Here is a 19,116-nt window from a genome sequence, read left to right as displayed (position 1 = left end):
CAATAAAAAAATATAGCGTATATAATTTGAATAAAATAATTTATATAAATTAATTTTTTAATGAGTAGAAATTTCGAATAATTTAATAGACATAAAAAATATAGTAATAATAAATTCACATGAATACAATTGGCATATGTAATTAAAATAATAGTAATCTGATAACAGCTGTTTCGCAACAAGCAGACAAACACAACGTAAACGAGACGCGTGTAAAAACATTTATGTATTTTTATTAACATTTTTACATTTTTTTAATAGTTACATTATGATCTGTGCTTCGCATTTATTTTATACAAAGATAGATATAATAGGTAGACAGTAATGCGCGTATCACTCCTCACCGCGTAAACCGCATGAGGCGCACTCCCTCCAAATATTTCATTTTCGTAAACCATAATTTCTTTTTCGTTTTTTTTTTCTTTGTCCATATTCGTTTATGTAATATATATATAATATATATATACACAAACATTTATGTATTTATATATATGTACATATATATTATCGATATTTCCGTGTATCACTTTATAATTTCGAACGGAAATATTTTTCCTAAATTTCCGCCGTCCTCGGTCGGCTTTTATTTCTTTTCCTCTTTTCTTTTTCCTCATCTGTTTTTTCTTCATTTCTGCCGTTCACATTGACAAAATTGTACGCTTGACGTAGCGTTAGGATACGACAGCAATTTGTCACACAATGCATGATATAGCAACTTTCACATAACGTGATCGATTAACGTAATTTTATAATTATTCCGCATTGAGACACTGAAAAAAAAATAAACTGGACCCATTAAAAACATTAAAAGATAATTTTTTTTAATTTATATAAATATTTGACGGCCTTTTGTTGATTATATCTCATACATTATTTTATTATTTTACGAGAATTATGTATTTCAATTCCTGCTCTTTTAAATTACAGACTATGCATTTTGAATCCATCATTACAATCATTAATCCTTAGTACACGTGATATGAGTCGTTTGTGTTCCGCGTTTTCATTTCACTTTTACAAACATACAAAACTATTAAATGATTCTTACATATACTTTAGAAAATACTTATAAAATAGTATTTAAAAAGAAATGTATATGTACATAAATATTGTCACTAATTTTTAGTGCTATTTAAAAAAAAAATATGCAGGACACGAATGACTCAGTCGTATACTGAGGGTTAAAAAATAGTAAAATCAATTGTACAAATTCAGTTTAACAGAAAAATTATGAACAAACAAAACTGCTTACAACAGGGCCAAATAAGTAATATGTATGTGAACCTTTTTAATTGTTTTTACATGGAGATCCTACAAATTTGTAGTTTATAATAGGGTATAATTAAAAAATATATATTTTCTTAAAATATATTTACTATATATACACATAGTAAATATATATATTGAGTATTAATTATACCCTTTGATGACAAAACATATGTAAACGTTTAATCTTAAAAAAATGTCCATGCAATGAAAATCCATAATTGTAACAATATAAAATTAATATTTTTCGAATTAGTTATACAAAAATTTAAATATGCTTCAAAATGTGTGCACTTTATCAATGTGAGCTCCAGCAAAATACATTCATTATTTTCAGTCCTTTTTACAGTCCCGAATTTTATCTCTTACTATCATTCATTTTATATCTTCAAGCTGCAATTGAAATCTATTTCGATCATTGACATTAATATCAAAGGAATTGCAGCAAATTCATAACAAAATAACTAACTAGTCAGGCAACAGTTAGGCACTATTAACAAATTACTCTGTACATATATTCCGCCCTTAACGGACATACTGTCAATAGGCTGTTGGAGGTTTCATTGCGTTTATCTCACAATATAAACATAAATTTATTAAAAAATAAATGATATTTTAGATAAACAGAAATAATCTTGTTGCAATATAAAGTTTATCCACGCTATTATTTAAATAACCTAACTAAATAAGCCAATTCTCTCATGAAAGTACAGAGAATAAATTGCATGGTATTGCAACTGAAAACACATTTGTGCATGTAGAAACATATAATCTCTTTGACATTAATGTCGTCCGTTTGTCTGATGTAGTAGAGCATAGATGTCACATCTCTTCAACATTGTAATTATTTAAATACCTATTGACATAAGCACGTGGATGAATTTCACCTGAGCCATAATTTCAGTCGTAATGCATCCACGCCGTTTAAGTAATATCGAAATAATCGTTTATCCCGCACAAATCCAAGATTTTCATACAAACGCAACGCTGGCCTATTAGTAATTTCCGTCTCTAGAACGACCTCATCAGCATCATCCTCCACCATCGCTTGAATAGCTTGTCTCACAAGATTTGATCCAATCTTCCGTTTCCGATATTTCACATCAACAGCCAGCATTGCGATATAACCACGTTTTATCACTTTCCTGTGGATGTCTAGTTTGCAGACAATGGCACCAACACACTCTTCACCATGCATTGCCTTGACAAACAAGAGAACAGTTTTATTTTTTTATTTAAATTCTACCTGAGAGCTAAAAATATTGAAGTAATTTTTTTATAATTCTTTGATAATTTATTATGAAATTTTGGAAACAGTATCAGTATCTTTCAAATGTCCCATAACAAGTTATACAGAAACTGCAACATCTTTATTAACACTGTAAGAATGATACACTTGTAATATCACATGCATTAACTTGAATGATAAAATGAATAACTTGAGTGATAGCATCAAATAGAGATTTTCTAGAAAGCACATACCAGGAAGCACAATTTCGGCCAATTATGAATAAAATATCTATATGTGTAAATAGAATATGGTTCACTTAGGTCCTTCTGTATTAATTTCATAATATCAGGCATTTGTAATTCACTTGTATAGCTAACATATTGGATATCGTTGTCTTTACTTTCCATGGATAATGTTCCTGCTTGTTCTGTAACATAACAAGAAGCAGACGTTTTCACTCATTCCCAGCATTGTATACACAATTGTACAATATACAAAAATGATTCTAATAAAACAGGATTTTTTCTACACAAATCTTTCAACATAATATTTAAAGTTTAAGTTATAGTTTACATAATTTAATATTTTTCAGATGAATAAGAGAAATCTTTATAAAGCAGTGCTTGGCTAGATATCATCGCTTGGCTAGATATCATCAATTAGCAAGAAAAAAATGTACAAAACTCCATCACATAAGATCAGCAGGATCTTTTACAAGAATAGATGAATAATAAGTCATTCTATTTTATTATTAGATATATAAACTGAAGTTTGACTATCGTATCTACACATGGCGAATAAGCTGGCATTGTATACCATGTTGGTTTAAATGACTAGTTTCCATTGTTTTAGATTGTGGGGAGAGATCGGTGACAGCGGCAGTTCTTTGAGGAGAGTCGCAGATACCGTTCACTTGAGCTACCCCATTGACATGCGGTTCTCCGCAAGCCTCTGTCGTCTCCAAACTGAGACGTGACTTTATATCTAAGGTGATATCCGCTATCGAGTCCCGTTTCTTCGCCTTGATTTTGCTAGCCGCCTCCGGGTCACTCACTTCCACGCCGTCCTTCATCTTGTCAATATCCATTTTTCAATTTTCGCTGTTTCTCTTGTCTCTCAAAATTCTCTTTCCGCGCCGAAGAAGAGGACAAACGGGAGGATCACGGCCGCTCTATCCTCGAGGCACTGATCCCTTCACGGCTGTCGATCGTGCACGAGACACAGTGGCATGAGTTTTCACGTGCGGCGCGGAGTTTTCAATCGAATTTTCATAATTACCGCTAGCCACGCGGTTGTCAGATCGTGATTCTACTCCGAAATGCGGACATCCGTAATAAACTGCTGAACGACGGACACCATAATGGATTTTCTGCGGTGACTACTGGACTCAGTCATGGGGTATAATCTTCTCGAGATTTGTCTACAAACAAGACAGAATGAATCCTTTAGTCCGGGGATTAATTATGTATTTTAAAACGAAGTAAAAATTATGAAATTTTACAGGCAAATTTACCAGCTGTTGACCAATAAAATTGTAAATATTTTAATAAATTTTTTCACTTTCATAATTCTTATCTTATATCAAGATACACGATTAATCTCTTGTTCGCATTGCTTGCACTTTTTGCACTCAGCATCTTCGATTTTTTTCTTTTCAAAAAACGTCTAGATATTATATATTTATCTCTATTATTAAAAGATTTTTAAGTGCAAAAATCTTGAAAAATTTTAAACAACTCGAACAAATTTCTTTATTTCATTTTAGATACAAAAATATTTGGGGATTTCAAGCATTGTGCAAACAAATCCATTACCGAAGACTACTGACCACTCACAATGATCGATGCTCCGAGTTTTTCCACCAATCAGCAGATCCTCTACTAAATTGGCCAATTGGCGACATGGACAATTGAGTGCCACTCAAAACTACTGGATGTTGTCTTTATATTTTTAAACAAGTATGCACCTGTATGTCATGAGTTATAAACAACAGTTTCACAATAGGGTGGATGGTTTCAATGGTTTGGCCCGAAGTGGATGTGTCTTAAATTTACTTTTTACGCATATAAATTTGCTCAGCTCTGTGAAAAATTGGAGATATTAACGGAAGATTTTTTGTAAACTCCGGATACGGTAATAAGTGCGACTAATTAGAAAAAAAGAATAATTGTCAATTATTATGACTGATTATAACTGTTGTTAATATTACTCTTAAAAGACGCAATTTTAAAACATTTATCACATAGAATAATATACTGCATGAGAAAAATATAATATAAGAAAAAAATTGTTTGTTGTATTTATAAGTCCTGATAGAGTATTTAATAAAATAAAAACAATGTTCTATAATTTACTTCTTATTATGTAAATATATGACATATATATCTTAATATGTTTATTGTTTTGAAATTTCTATTGTAATAATTTTGTAAATTGCATTTTTATCGTGTCGTTCAGTCTTGCCGGCAGTCTTGCAAATTTGTTTTTAAAGATAAAAGTTCAATGGAGCGTTTTTAAAATAAGAGTATGTCATTGCAAGTTTATTCTTAACTTAGAAGTGTATCAGATTTGTGAACATGGCTCAACTAAACGGTTTAAAGCATGTAGTGGTAGGTGAGCATACTTTATACAAATTGTTTAACAATTTCGTAATATTGCGAAAAATTAATCATGTTATATAAATAGGAGTAAGATCGTATAATATTTTCAGGTGGTGGTACTGGTTTCATAGGATCGCAGCTAATAAAATCATTGAATCTTGTTGGTATCTCCTGTACATGTATTTCTCGGATGCCAGGACCAAATAGAATATCATGGGTATATGAAAATGGATTTGCATTTTCGAATTTTCATGAGAGTGAATTTACTTGTTGGTAAGAATCAATCCAATGATAATTGTATCTATAGCATGATTTAGAGCACCATGGCCTACCGGAGAACACATCAGCTGTCATCAATGTTACCGGACAGAATATACTGGATCCTATGCAACGTTGGTCATCTGGATTCAAACAAAATGTTTGGAATAGCAGAGTGAAAACGACGAAGGCTCTGGCAGACTCTATACAGAATACCAAAGCTACAATTTTCGCGACTATATCAGGAGTAGCATATTACAAACCTAATGACACTGTGTACACAGAAAAAAGCATCTGCGAATCATATGATTTTCTATCAAGTAAAATCTTATTTTTTACATGTAACGTAATATTTATATTTGTAAATTATTAATTTGTTGACTTTGTCAGGACTTTGTCACGATTGGGAGGAAGCAGCAAAGTTACCAGAAAGTAGTAATATTAGACAAGTAACAATAAGATCTGGAGTTGTGTTAGGAAGAGAAGGCGGCATGATCAAGAACATCTATTTCCCATTCTGGGCAGGACTTGGTGGGCCACTAGGAAGTGGAAATCAATATATGCCCTGGATACATATTACTGACTTAGTTGGCATGTTTATATATGCTCTTACAAATAACAATGTGGATGGTATATTAAATGGAGTAGCGCCTCAGGTATATATAATACAAACGGCTTTAGTATTGATCTCCAACTGAAATATGTATAATTAATTATACCATTCTGTTAATAGCTTATAACAAATAAGGAGTTTACAAAAGCGTTTGCAACGTCACTAAACAGATTTGCGATCATACCTGTTCCAAGTGTTTTCTTAAAAATGTTATTCAATGAAGAACGAGCAAAGGTATGTTTAACTTAATACTAAATGTAATGATTTGATATTAGTATACTACTTGGTGTTTTCGTTTCAGATAATGTTGGAGGGACAAAAAGTTACACCGAAGCGTGTTACAGAGTTAGGATTTCAATATCAATATCCAGATATCGAAAGTGCTTGTAAACAACTTGTTAAATCACATACTACGTAAAGGATTTATTCAATTGTTACAAAAACCGACAGAGATCACATATGATCATTGTAGAACTATTATAGTAATATGACATGTTATTTAATTAATAACTAGTGATGAATTTATATAAGTTTTAAAGTATTCTCTGTGATGCTTTCAAACAATTTGTTATTAAATAATAAATTATTTATTACAGCACAAAATGGAATCTTGCTTTGTTACACACAAATTTGTCTTAAATCGTGAATGAGATACAATATGAGTAATCTCAAGAAGACGTACAACACGAATGATACTCGATTAATTACATGCTTTATGAAACTTGTACAAATTGCGAGGTGAGGGAATTGTGCAAATGTTTCTAATATATTTGACGTAATTGAAGTGCGTCGAGTTTTCTGTATAAGGACTTTTTCTAAAGTTTGCCAATTGATAGCTGTTAAGTTGCGTTCCACGCATTAAACTTGGATAGCTCAAATTCTGCTGCACTTGGTAACACGTCCTGTCCATTGTACCTCCCAAAACATTGTCGGAGACAGTAAACTCGTTGGACACAGGTAAACATGTTCTTGGCAAGTTCTGCAAGTATTCCTCAGAACCGGAAGGAAGTAATAATCGATTCGAAGGATCAACTAGAGAATGATCGAGATATTTGAGCCGGCTCATGTTTAAGAAATGGTTAATTTCTTTTCTCAAATCTTGTATCTCCTTTCTCGTTAAGCCTTTCATACTGAGAGTGATCATCTTCCCGTTCCTGTGCAGAATAAAGAGACCCATTTTGGTGGAGACCCCAATGTGTCGGATGTCAGTGAGTTTCATGAAGGAGAGTTGACCTGAACTGCCCGAGCACAATTTGTCGCTCCAAACGGATTTTTCAACCACAGCTTTGTTTTCGTCCTTGTACAAAATCAGATCCTCCCATTCTCCAAAACTATCCAATCCGAACATGATCTCGCCCAGAAGCAAGATAATCAGTAAGTACACATTGTTTGTCAAACGACTAAATATTCCGATGAAGATTATCGCAGACACTGCAAAACATGGTTCGCTTACAATTAGTGTGTAATAAATATTAAAAATAGATGCGCATATACACATTTTATTTCAGTGACTTTATGAATACCGATTAAAATAAATATTAAATAGAATTATGCTTTATAGATTGCAACTACATATATGCATGCTAGATCTTAGTTTATCATAGTACAAACGTTGAAAAATTATACTATATAATATATATTTAATGACGATTTGTTAACCAAAAATGAAAAATATTTTATATGCTAAACTTGAAGATATTCGATAAATCATTTCTTACGACCGAGCAACAGCCACATGATGCATCCTGGCCTTCGCGATATATGTAATTTATTTTTATTTAGTATCTTGAGCTCGGGCTTCACAATCGGAATCATATTGCAATCACAAAACTCAACATTGCAGACAGAATTTTGACGGATACTCTCTAGTCACGCGAAACGAGGTGAAAGAAGTAAAGAAATTTTGACACATGGCGTGAATCACCGAAAATTAGAAATTGCATTACGCATTTGTTATTTTTAATAATCGAGCATGAGTAAGAAAATATCATATAATCGAGCACACAGTGATCTATCATACACAAACTCATTTGAAATAAAAAATTTTAATTAAATAGTGTCGGAAAAAAATTAACGTAAAAATTTGAAAAAGATAGAAGCCGGCAGTAATACATATAATTTATCACATTTTGATGACGCAAAATTTTAAAATGGTATTATAGTTTTAAACGAACATAATAATCTTAATAAAACAGCAAAATAATAAATTGTACGTAAAATTGTAATGATTTATAATTCGAAATACCCACATTGTAGCGCCTTTTAAATATTTTATAAAGTTCGTAATCCATACGCAAGATGTCAGTATTTGCGCGAATGGCACCGATTTCGCAGAGATGATCTGCTCAATGATTTAGATTTGGCAAATTTATGTAGATTTGAACTTACATATTACAGATATATACTTACGATCACATAATTAACACTTGCTTTTGTAAACGATAATATAACATGCAAATCTTTAATATCTCTTAGACAATCCATGAGGAAATTATTATACGATTATAACTAATTGAATTCACACACATTCAACATTTATTATTTTATTTATATTCAACTAGATAAAATAGTTTTATCGCATTATTTTATTACATCAAATTATTTAAAATTAATTGGAGTTACAATTTCTTATTTAGTCTAATTATTAGTTTAAATCGATGATATAATTAATGAAAAACAATACAATTCTTTAGTTTTAAAATATAAAGTTAAATATTAATAATATAAATAATTTAATTTATATATTTACTATAAAATTTGGCTTAATTTTAACTTTACGGAATGTATGTAAATAAAAGACTGCGAATTAATTGATAGAGATTGCACATCTTAAATTTGTATGGCGTATATTACCGGTTTTGCGAGGAGATTTGTAAAAATATCGAAGGCAAATCGTCGAAGACCGTGAGACTGCCGACAGAAATTACGCTTCGCAAAACCGTTATCGTAACTCGCGAGAAAAATGACCGTTGATAAGAACACACGTGTTTCAAAGACGAAACGTCCTTCCCTCTCGGACCTGTAATCATCAACACACTTTTATACGTACATACTTAAGTACATACCAACACAGCGGCATTTAACAAACATTCTCTTTCTTTTACGCACGCGAAATTAAGAAATTTAATATTCGACATTTAAACAAATTGTCTCACATTTATTTATTTCATAATCACACATTGCAATTATTTATATGTACATTTAATCAATAATCCTAACGGAAGACGTAAAAAGTTTGCAAGTTATTGAGTTATTTACAACTTTATAAATTTATAAACAATTTACAAAAATTATAAATTAATTTTTTAAATTATTTTTCATTGATTTCGTGATTAAAGTTTGTGTTCTTATATCACAATTTTTTGTTATACCTACAATATAAGACGTAGTTGTATTGACACGAATTTCTAGTAAAGTATTTATAAATACATTTGCGATACATATGATAGTGTTATCGATAAGATTTGCGATCGATTCGTGATCATCACCAAATCGTCTAATCTTATTTTATTATCTCGATATATTATCATCATACAAATATGAAAAAGATCGCGTAATTTTTATTTAAAAGGATTTTAAAAGTTTACAAAATTTACTAATTAAAACACGATTTTTTAAAATCGTGTTTTATATTTTTTTACACTTAAATACTTCAAATTGGAACATTATATTGGCACTGCCAATTTTGTTATTTTAATTATTTTATTATCCAATACAAATTCAATAGAAATCGTCTTGTTACACACTTTACATTTTATTACTCTTTTATTCCTTTATTATACAATATTTAATTTTGATCAAAAATTGATCTTCTTGCACAATTGAATTAATATGTCGTGATTGCAGGTCACGAAACTGTAGATTTCTGCACGTGGCATCGTTTGAAAAATTACATACGTTATTTATAAAAGTGTCATTCAAATAAATGCTATATCACGATTCGATATCTATGTGCCGCTTTTACGCTCTCCCACTTTTTCTGCGATTCGCACACTTGTCATAGAGTGATCAAGCGATTATCAAGCGAGAAGTGTTTTCAATAATACAAAATTTACCTCGAAGAGTACACACGTACGTACGACACCAGATGTGTTTACCAACTCGTTGATTAATCCGAATGATCGCGCAAGAGTCCAGTTGATCTAAAATATATTTATTTTTGTTGCTTCTGCTATTATTTTTCACGAAGTTTCATTACAAATTTTTATAATCAATTTTATTATAAAATATTACGAATAAATTTTATCAATAATTTTTATTATAAAATATACGCTATTTTATATCTTATAAGATAATTAACGATATTATTACAACATTATTTTGTACTTACTAACATTTTGTAAATAACTCCTTAAATTTCAAAAATTCAAATGTAAAATGTCTTCGAAGCAATAGGAGTCCCACGCTGGTTGTTAGGTTGCGTAATAAATTATATATCTTGTCATATCATATCTCGTACGTTTCGACTTTATTTTTAAGTCATCCTCAGCATACAAATCGATCACTTATTATTATCATACTGGCATTCATCAAAGCAAAAAACCGCCTATCCACTTCAGTTTCAAAATAAGTAATCCTGATTTTTTTGCATTGATGATGAGACTCGGTCTAGTCTTTCTTTTTGATATACTATATCGACCCGCAAATATGCGTATCGGCGACAATTAATCGCTCTTACGAATCTCGTGGCAAGAACGTGCCCTTATCTAAACACATGTGACAATTTTAACAGTGGCAATAAATTAAACTACACGAGTAAAACCGTATATTTATCGCGCTTGTTTTTCCGTTTCATTCTATATAAATCCTGATTCGCGTTGTGGATGATTGATTATTGCTATAATTTTACATTCTAAGATGCAATTTTCACGCCTGGAGCTGCGAAAGGCGATCCTACTTCCCGATACTCTCGAAATATCTCTCTTACAGAATTTACGAGTATAATACAGAATTATAGTCTCTTTTATTGAAATGGCAGTCCTGTTTTACCCGAATACAACATTTAAATTATTATTATTGTTAATTATTGAACTTTATTCAAAGTAATTTAAGTGTTAATTTTACATTGAATAACCAATTCATTGTTTCGCAAATTCGAATAAGTATGTATAAAACGGAATTAGAACCTCTTTTTTATCGAGAATGACAGTTTCTATCCTAATAAACGTTTAAATTATTATTAATTATTTATGTAAATTTAATAAGTATTATATAAATTAAGTTATAATTGTTATTAATTGAACTATATTCAAGTTAAATCAAGCATTAATAACTTATAAAAATTAAACAAAAACGTTATGTCATCTGTAAATTAAAATTAATTTTACAATAGACACTTTCTAAGCAAATATATGATAAAATTATGAAATCATCCGTTACGATGTAATCATTTTGGATAAGATTTTAATATGGATTCTAAGCTTTGACGTTTTAACTTTCTGCTTCATCTTCTCGTCCGACGCTATAAACATGAAGGATAAAGTCACGCTGTTAATCGTCGGCGGCGCTACCGTGAGCGTGTAAAATCTGATATTTAACGAACGTGATAAACTGAAAGAGAGAGAGAGAGAGAGAGAGAGAGAGAAGCCTTACGAGATTTTGCATAACGACCTCGCATTAAAATCACGGTCGTAGCGCGCGGATCTTATAAATATCCACTGTACGAAAAGGTCAAACGGGAAGCTCGTCACACGATGGAACGTCGCCGCAATAAATTGACAATAGCAAATAAAAGCGAAAAGTGAAGGTATATTCCAGTGCTCCCAGTCGTCTCTACTCTTTCTCGAGATAGAGAAGTATATAATAGTACTCACTCCCGGAATCATTAATGCGCCCGGGATAAACCTGATGCGTACATTGCGTACATCGTGATCGCACGCAGCAGCATATTGCGGTCCGCGTCTTGTATCTCATTTCGCGATTACTACTTTCCTGATCCATATTCATGAACCTCGCATGCCGAAGCTGGAGCTCGTTTTATCGCTCTATCCATGTGCTCGAGCCGTCTCCAATTACCTACCTGCGCGATTGACGGCGTCTAGAAAGGAAGATCTCCCGAGAAGCGAACGATTTTGCTCAAGTGTTTAGTTGGATACACAGAAAATAATCTTTTGGATCATCAAAATAAGTATATAGAACGCTCACACAAGCTGCTGCTAGATGAATGTCGAAACTTTTTGCGGCACTGCTTATCGTACTTGAATTCCGATTATTATTTCGATGATCGAACAAAATTATTTTCAAATCTGTATCTAATTTTTAGCAAAACCGCGTTCTTTCATAGAGTATACATATTTTTAAACCCTAGCTTTCTATAATCGTTATTCCTAGGAGCACAGATTCTTGCATAACGCATAAAGCATAAGAAAATCAATCAGATCTTTTATTTCATGGACTGGAAGGAAATGAAGGAAATGAAGGACTTTGATTGGTTCATTTTCTTATGTATTATGCGTTACGCAAAAGTCTGCACTCTCTCATCCTTAAAGACAAAAATCCAGTAAATCACAACGGTAATACATCAGAGTTATAATTTCATATTAAATAATATATGTATAAACTGCACAAGTACATGTATTATATTACATTTATGTATACTGTTGAGTGTGAAATTATAACATGGATATCACGTTATAATTACTCTCAGTGTGTTGTGTGATGTTGGGAAATAAAATAAAATAAACCTGCATTAACGAAGAGATCGAATTTGAACAAGGTACTCTAACGGACCGTTATTTCAGTCAAATCGTATTCGGGGGAAAAAATGCGACGTACGTTTTCATCAAACAACTAACGCGGAATTATTAACCCGCGCGAGAGAATATCGACGAGGGGAACCGAGCGCGTTTTTGCACGGAGGAAACGATAAAAGGAGAAGAGCTGGAGCGAGGCACGCGGGATAAAAGGAAGATGGAAAATAAGACGGGCGAGCACTGAAAGTGGAACGGGCCGTGCGGGAGATAAGCGCGGACGAGAGAAATGCACCGGCTGTGCGGCGCGATTTATATCTCTCTCTCCGCTCATCGTCGTCGTCGTCGTCGTCGTCCTCCTCTTCCGAAGAGCCGGAGTCTGCGCCTGGTAGGTGCGCCCCTGACTGTCGGCTCTCTCGCGGCCAAGCCGAGTGCAGGTGCGCGCCCGCCAGTCTGTCGCCAAGTCCCCTCTCGATGCCTCGGATCGCCCCCTGCCGCTCCGCGATCCCCGTTGCCTGCACCATCGTGGCCGCCGCCACCACCGCCGCCGCCGAGATCGTGTACACTGTGGACCCCTCCGCTGCCCCCCCGCCGTTCGGCCATGGCGAATAAGGTGGCAAAGGGAAGAAAGGCGCACGATATCGCCGGCCCGGCACCTACCTTCTCGTTTTCGTCCCTCTCTCTCTCTCTCTCTCTTCCTTCAGTTCCTTCATCCTCTCTGCTCGACCCCCTCAAATCTGTATGTATGTATCTACCTACATCTCAGCCGGCTTCTCGTTCTTCTCCGTTTCCTCCTCCTCCTCCTCCTCCTCCCTTCATCCTCCGTCTCGAAAGAGAGAAATTCTCCTCTCTCTCTCTCTCTTTCTCTCCTCTTGTTCTTTTATTACGCCCCGCTATCTAAGCCTCCACCTCGTTCTTCCGATTACCTCTGTTCTTCCTCCCCCTCTCCCCCCCCCCCCCCGCCGCCGTTGTCAGGCGCGGTATGTATTCACGTTTTTATCGCTCGAACGGTATGCACGCGTGTGTACGTGCTCCTGTCGCGACTTTTCGCGAATTTGTTGCTCCTCACCTCTTCTTGCCGATATTCTAACTTTGTATATTTCACGACTGAGCCCTTTACAGTCTCTTTTTACAAAGTCAATGGTTTTGCCACGGCGATTTTATATAGTTATAGAAGAATAAATTTTATGTCCTCCCCTTCCTCTCCTCCCCAAATTACTGCTCCACTAATAACGATAAGCTAGAAACTAATTATAACGCTAAACAGCTGGGGGGGGGGGGGGGGGGACCAGCTGATGATAGTAGTTAGGCTTTGCCAGCCTTCGACGGGATCGTGCAATCTCGCTAGATAAACAGACGTGCCGCTCGTACACCATAAATCGGGAAGGAATTTCTGGCGGTAGAGAAAGAGAGAAATACCGGAGGCCGGGTGGTCGTCGTGTGGGAGGGACGACGAAACTCATCCGTGCACGCAGGGCCTCGTCTTGTTGCGACCTGTGAGGCGAAGAAAAGGAATGCAAAGAAACGGCGCGGCCGGGCATCACGACGCTCGGGAACACCCGCTCGGGCCTGGAATGCGTCTGGTTAATCCCGCGAATACCCATGAGCCGGGTGCACGTGTAGGTATCGTTCCCGTGTCGCGAAATACTTTTCGCGACATTCGATTTATTTTCGCAATTATTCGAAACGGACGGAATCGTCCCTTTCCTTTCGGAAAGAAGATCCTTGAGATCGGATTTGTAACTTAAATTCGTAATATATTATTCGACACAGAATTAATTCCTTCCTTAGAAGATCTTCGGATTTGTAACTTGAAGAATTTTTCCAGAGCACACACAATGCTACTCAAAATTTGTAAAGGTTATAGCAGTAAGCGAATATTGACAAATCAGTAATCACGCAATAGAAACCGAAAGACCATATCATAAGCAGTAGCGAATCCAACATGTTGATTTCCTTACTGTTTAAAAGTCTTACGTTTTAAGTTTTTCTACGTATGAGCCATGGCCTTAATTCTAGGTAGCAATTAATCGATGTTTACCTCTATCGCCTTTTTTTTAAGAAACAGGAAAGCAGCAAACGTGAACTTCGCTACGTCAAGTCGATATCTAGAATTAGAATCTTGGACAGTACTGTTAAATATACTACTGAATATTCTGTTGAATATACAAAGTATTTATTTTCTTTAAATTCCTTCGTGTTACCATAATCTTCATGTTATCAATACTGTTATTATAATTAACATAATTAGTATAAAATATTTGAGTTAATTAATATTGTATGCGTTATTTTGACATTCCTGCAACGCAGATCATTATATACTTAATTAATTCTGTTAGTCATTTTTAAATAAGTTTTTAACAATAAAAGTCAGATTTCGATTGCAAGTGTCTTGTAGAGTAAGCCAAAGAATAGAATTCATTAATTTAAAGTAGTTTCATTAAAAACGTTTTATATGTCACGCTTCTCACATCTGGTGGAGTCAAACGAAATCTGACGAATTATCTCGGTAAAAAACATGACTCAATGCCGTTTTAGTGACTGATCATTTCGGTCGGTGAAACGATGTGTCCTTTAATGAGGTCGTTCCTTAAAGGAATGACAGACACCTGGCAAGCAACGTCAGTATTCGTCGCACGATTGCGAGAGTACTGACTGAAGTCCTGAAATAACGTTACCTAAAAACGTCAATTCCTTTGTCGGGTCAAATAAATAAGCAAAAAAAAAAAGTTACCAGGCAAAGAAATCGGGAAATCTGACAAAAATTACGATTCTGTTTTCGTAGATATTAGTAGAACGTGAAGGAGATTTGATTATACAGAAAAGACGATTTCGCTGAGGTATTTAAAATTTTACCTGTAGATGTAGGTCTGAAAATAATTTTGTTGGATCGTTAAAAGATATTATAAGATGTTCAAATTTCTAAAAAGTCAAAGCATCTTGCAGCAGCTTGTTATGCTCGAAATTTCTACGTAAATATTTGGAAAATGCGACAAATTTATTTCCAGATCTGCATCTAATTAGATCTTTAAATACCTCAGCAAAATCATTCTTTTCGCACTACATAAAATTTTAGGGAATCGTTTTTTTTTTTTTCGTTTTCTTATTTAAACAGCTATACGCAGTTTTTTCTTTTACAAGATTTGCCCATACATTTGGTCACCTTTGGTCACCTTGATCTCCAGCCGACTTATCTGGAATGTATTGCGCCAATGCATTTACAACGATTGCATCATTGGCTGCACATTCTTTTTCTGTCTCGTGTGGCTAAGAGTAAAAACGTTCGCGTTATACGTTCGCGTTATACGATATCCCACTTCCGTGTGTGCCACGATTTGGTTTCTCTCGAAGGAACCGCCCACTCGCGCGAGGGTCGAAGTCAAGCGGCGAAAGCCGCGGATTTATTCAGGTGTAGATCGCGCGAAATGACGACAGGTGAAGCTACTACTGGAGAACCCACGTTGGCTTTACCCATTTGTAATTAATGAAACGCTTTAAAAGACACCTGTGCGACCATCTCTGCCTGCGCACAGGTGGCTGCCTTAGACTGTTACGGCGATAAACCTGGTCTCGCTCGTACAGGTGTGCACCACAGGTACGCCAGCACTCTATGAATCGCCAACTCACCGTAGCGATACGACAAAATCCCAGTCACGAGGACTGTCTATATACGTGATTCCGCTATCAACATTTATCGTTATCACACCCGTCATCTCTTACCATAGAGAAAGCACCGCAATCGTTTCTACATTTCGCACGTTACAGAACCATTCAAGAAAAAATTGTTCCTTTTATTTTAATTCCAATTTCTTCTTCGTTCAACAGAGAGATAACATTGTACATGAAATAAATATAATTATTATTGTTTAACTCCTCTTTTTAAAAAAACTTGAGTAGATATCAAAATACTACAGCTAGTGTTCCTCTATTTAGAGATTTTTTTTCCCATTTCTGTCAATGTGGATTAACTTTAATTCATCTTTTTCTAGTTCTAAGAGGTAGAACAAGGCGAGGAATAAATCGAGCCGAGAGATTAAAATTAATCTAATTGGTGGAAATATAAAATACAGGACAATATTTTCTATCCGATAGAGAAAGACTTCTTTCAAGAATGCTACGTCGATAAGTTATAAGACGCTTTCCGATAAGCTGTAAGATTAACGTGTATTCATTCCTCTGGAAATCCCTCCTTTTCTACAGGAGACTTTTTTTTTTAAAGGGCCCAAGGACGTATCGCCCAAGGCGCGTTCTCCAATCTTGGCAGAAATTCGAGCTCTCCCTCTGTCTTCTGCCGGCAACAAAACGATGACGAGTTGGAATCGCGTAGTAGAGTATACGCGGTGAAACGAGGTAAGAACGGAAAACAGGCTCCCACGAATCCCCCGACGCTCATTGTAAAACTGTAAAGGAAAGATTGCAGGAGGAGAGGAGTGGAGGAGGACGGCCGTGTCAGTGGCAGTTACAAGATCAGTTCGAGCGTGATACACGCGTGTGATTTGGATTTTTCTCACGAGAGACCGGAAAGCATGAGAAAGAAGCGCGAGTTTTTTTTTTATTCCTCAAACAGAAACAAACAAGATAAAGCAGTGAGATATTAGTTGTATCATATCAAATTATTATTTTCGGCAAAATAAGATGTATTTTCAAAAAGAATAGATTTTAGCTTAATCGAAATATGCATCATTGGCATAAACAGTTTTTTTTTTTTCTAGCGTGATATTTTATTGTAAGTTATGCATTTTTTAAATCCGCTGCGTTTAAACTGAATGAATCCTCGTGTAAAATCGAGGTTCATTTTTTTTTAGGTTCTCACTCCCTAAATTCAGAGAGATTCCTAGAATGAAATATTTCAAACCACCATGACGTAGTCCTTTCGTTAACAGAGTTCTATTCAAAGACAGGTATACAAATATTTCTACCTGTCTTACAATTAGCTGCACTGCATCCGGGTTTAAGCATCAGTTGAATTCATATAAGAAAAATTCGCAATTCATATTAATCACTCTTGTGAAATTAAAAATAAAAATTAATAATAAAAACAGCTTTTTTATAAAAAAAAAATTAAAGAACAAGTTTATAAATTAATAGCACCATCGGAAATATATACGTGTCAGCTCCATTAATCGTATAATCTATATTAATAACTAAACAAATATAATTTAAATATCTACCAGAGTAAAGAGTGAATTTTTAAATTAATTTTTACATATCCTCGTTGCATCTCGATAATATTAATTCACGCTCGTCATCAATTATCGATAAATATTTGCAATTACATCTATTCAACTTTTCCCAATCTATGATCTATATCAAAAGATTGACATACAAGTTCGATACATAATAGAGTATCACGCGGCTCTTCTGGCGTAAGTAGGAAATGCATTTTGAACAAAGGAAATGTGTGTCAAAGGAGGCAGCTGTGAATAATTAATACTCTCTCGATAGCCTCGTGCCGCTTCGATAACAATGTACAATGGAAAGCAAGGCGAGAGAGCCTCGTGCAAGATTCGACCATGTGCGCACTTACGAGTTCACGTAGGTTCACATACGGGCGTTTACCACTCGTACGCATCATATGGTCGACTTATGAATGGTATCTGCACACGTTCCCACGTCACTGAATGAGCCTCAGGTCCCTCACGTCCATCCGGCGGCGCGGCGTATCGTAACCGCCTCTATTCCACGCGTAAATCGTCCAATTCCCATCTCGTTCCTCCCCCCCCTCTCTCTCTCTCTCTCTATCCGTGTTCTTTTAATTCAGCTTTCGTTCTAACAGTATACTATTGAAGCGTAGAATCGTGGATGCCCGCATGATAGTTCCCGCGACTATCCGAGTATCCGAAAGACAATAATCGAAAGTGGCAAGCGTATTTTTAAAAGCGTCAAAAGTCGTTAACGCAGCGATCGCTAATTCGACGGTAACTAATTATGCGTAATTTGCAGCAATTAATTGTAACTTATACATGTACATACATATGATAGGAACTGCAGTTTTGTTGAAATATTTATAATAACTTGAGTGACGGTGCAGATTTGAAAATAATTTTGTTTAGACTTTCAAAATAAGTATGTAGGTCGCTTAAACTGATTGCTAGAAGGTTAAAACTCTTTATAGTACTGTCATGAACGTTCAAGCGTTTTATGCAATTATTTTGATGGGGTCGAAGCAAAGTGATTACATTAAACACTCAAGCCCCGGTCGCTGAAACATTGAGCGTTATATACATCATTATTTTGATGGCTCGGCATAATTATTTTCAGATTTTGTGCATCTAACAGCAAAATCGTTTTTTACGTGATACAAATTTATCTCCCCTGTTCATTTCTATTTCTGCTTTCTAATGGCACGTTCATGTGATTGTGCCTCGATTTTATCCGAATGATACTTCATTCTCGATGCTTAATTCTTACTTCGGACCCCCGTGGGCTTTGAGCTAAACGAAACGCGACGCAATCGCG

The 19,116-nt window shown here is 34.8% G+C and overlaps 3 protein-coding genes across 7 annotated transcripts; 1 reads left to right on the top strand and 2 right to left on the bottom strand.

Moving 5' to 3' along the window:
* Nucleotides 1-488: 488 nt before the first annotated feature.
* Nucleotides 489-3,842, bottom strand: LOC108772547 (N-alpha-acetyltransferase 30). Of its 3 annotated transcripts, none has more exons than XM_018538096.1 (4): nucleotides 3,314-3,842; nucleotides 2,749-2,924; nucleotides 2,123-2,467; nucleotides 489-770 (listed from the first exon to the last, which is right to left on the bottom strand). In XM_018538096.1, the coding sequence occupies exons 1-3, from the start codon at nucleotides 3,582-3,584 to the stop codon at nucleotides 2,150-2,152; spliced, it is 765 nt and encodes a 254-aa protein (XP_018393598.1). In that variant the 5' UTR covers nucleotides 3,585-3,842; the 3' UTR covers nucleotides 489-770; nucleotides 2,123-2,149. The 3 variants fall into 3 exon arrangements, with proteins under 3 accessions (XP_018393598.1, XP_018393597.1, XP_018393599.1); XM_018538095.1 differs by having other exon boundaries at nucleotides 2,154-2,467; XM_018538097.1 differs by having other exon boundaries at nucleotides 2,244-2,467.
* Nucleotides 3,843-4,512: 670 nt separating this feature from the next.
* On the top strand, nucleotides 4,513-6,600 carry LOC108772537 (epimerase family protein SDR39U1). 3 transcript variants are annotated; one of them, XM_018538079.1, is made up of 8 exons: nucleotides 4,513-4,630; nucleotides 5,053-5,110; nucleotides 5,208-5,314; nucleotides 5,405-5,675; nucleotides 5,746-6,011; nucleotides 6,089-6,202; nucleotides 6,270-6,450; nucleotides 6,565-6,600. In XM_018538079.1, exons 2-7 carry the CDS (start codon nucleotides 5,074-5,076, stop codon nucleotides 6,384-6,386), a joined length of 912 nt encoding a protein of 303 aa, XP_018393581.1. In that variant the 5' UTR covers nucleotides 4,513-4,630; nucleotides 5,053-5,073; the 3' UTR covers nucleotides 6,387-6,450; nucleotides 6,565-6,600. The 3 variants fall into 3 exon arrangements, with proteins under 3 accessions (XP_018393581.1, XP_018393580.1, XP_018393582.1); XM_018538078.1 differs by having other exon boundaries at nucleotides 4,955-5,110; XM_018538080.1 differs by lacking the exons at nucleotides 4,513-4,630; nucleotides 5,053-5,110 and having other exon boundaries at nucleotides 5,245-5,314; nucleotides 5,415-5,675.
* A 68-nt stretch (nucleotides 6,601-6,668) lies between these two features.
* LOC108772538 (uncharacterized) lies at nucleotides 6,669-7,871 on the bottom strand. The gene is made up of 2 exons (XM_018538081.1): nucleotides 7,687-7,871; nucleotides 6,669-7,399 (listed from the first exon to the last, which is right to left on the bottom strand). Exons 1-2 carry the CDS (start codon nucleotides 7,781-7,783, stop codon nucleotides 6,669-6,671), a joined length of 828 nt encoding a protein of 275 aa, XP_018393583.1. The 5' UTR covers nucleotides 7,784-7,871.
* Nucleotides 7,872-19,116: the final 11,245 nt, after the last annotated feature.

The sequence above is a fragment of the Cyphomyrmex costatus genome, unplaced genomic scaffold (genome assembly GCF_001594065.2).
Source record: "Cyphomyrmex costatus isolate MS0001 unplaced genomic scaffold, Ccosl1.0 scaffold192, whole genome shotgun sequence".
Classification (NCBI taxonomy): domain Eukaryota; kingdom Metazoa; phylum Arthropoda; class Insecta; order Hymenoptera; family Formicidae; genus Cyphomyrmex; species Cyphomyrmex costatus.
Note: the sequence above shows the minus strand (reverse complement) of the source record. Positions and strands in the feature narration are given on the sequence as shown.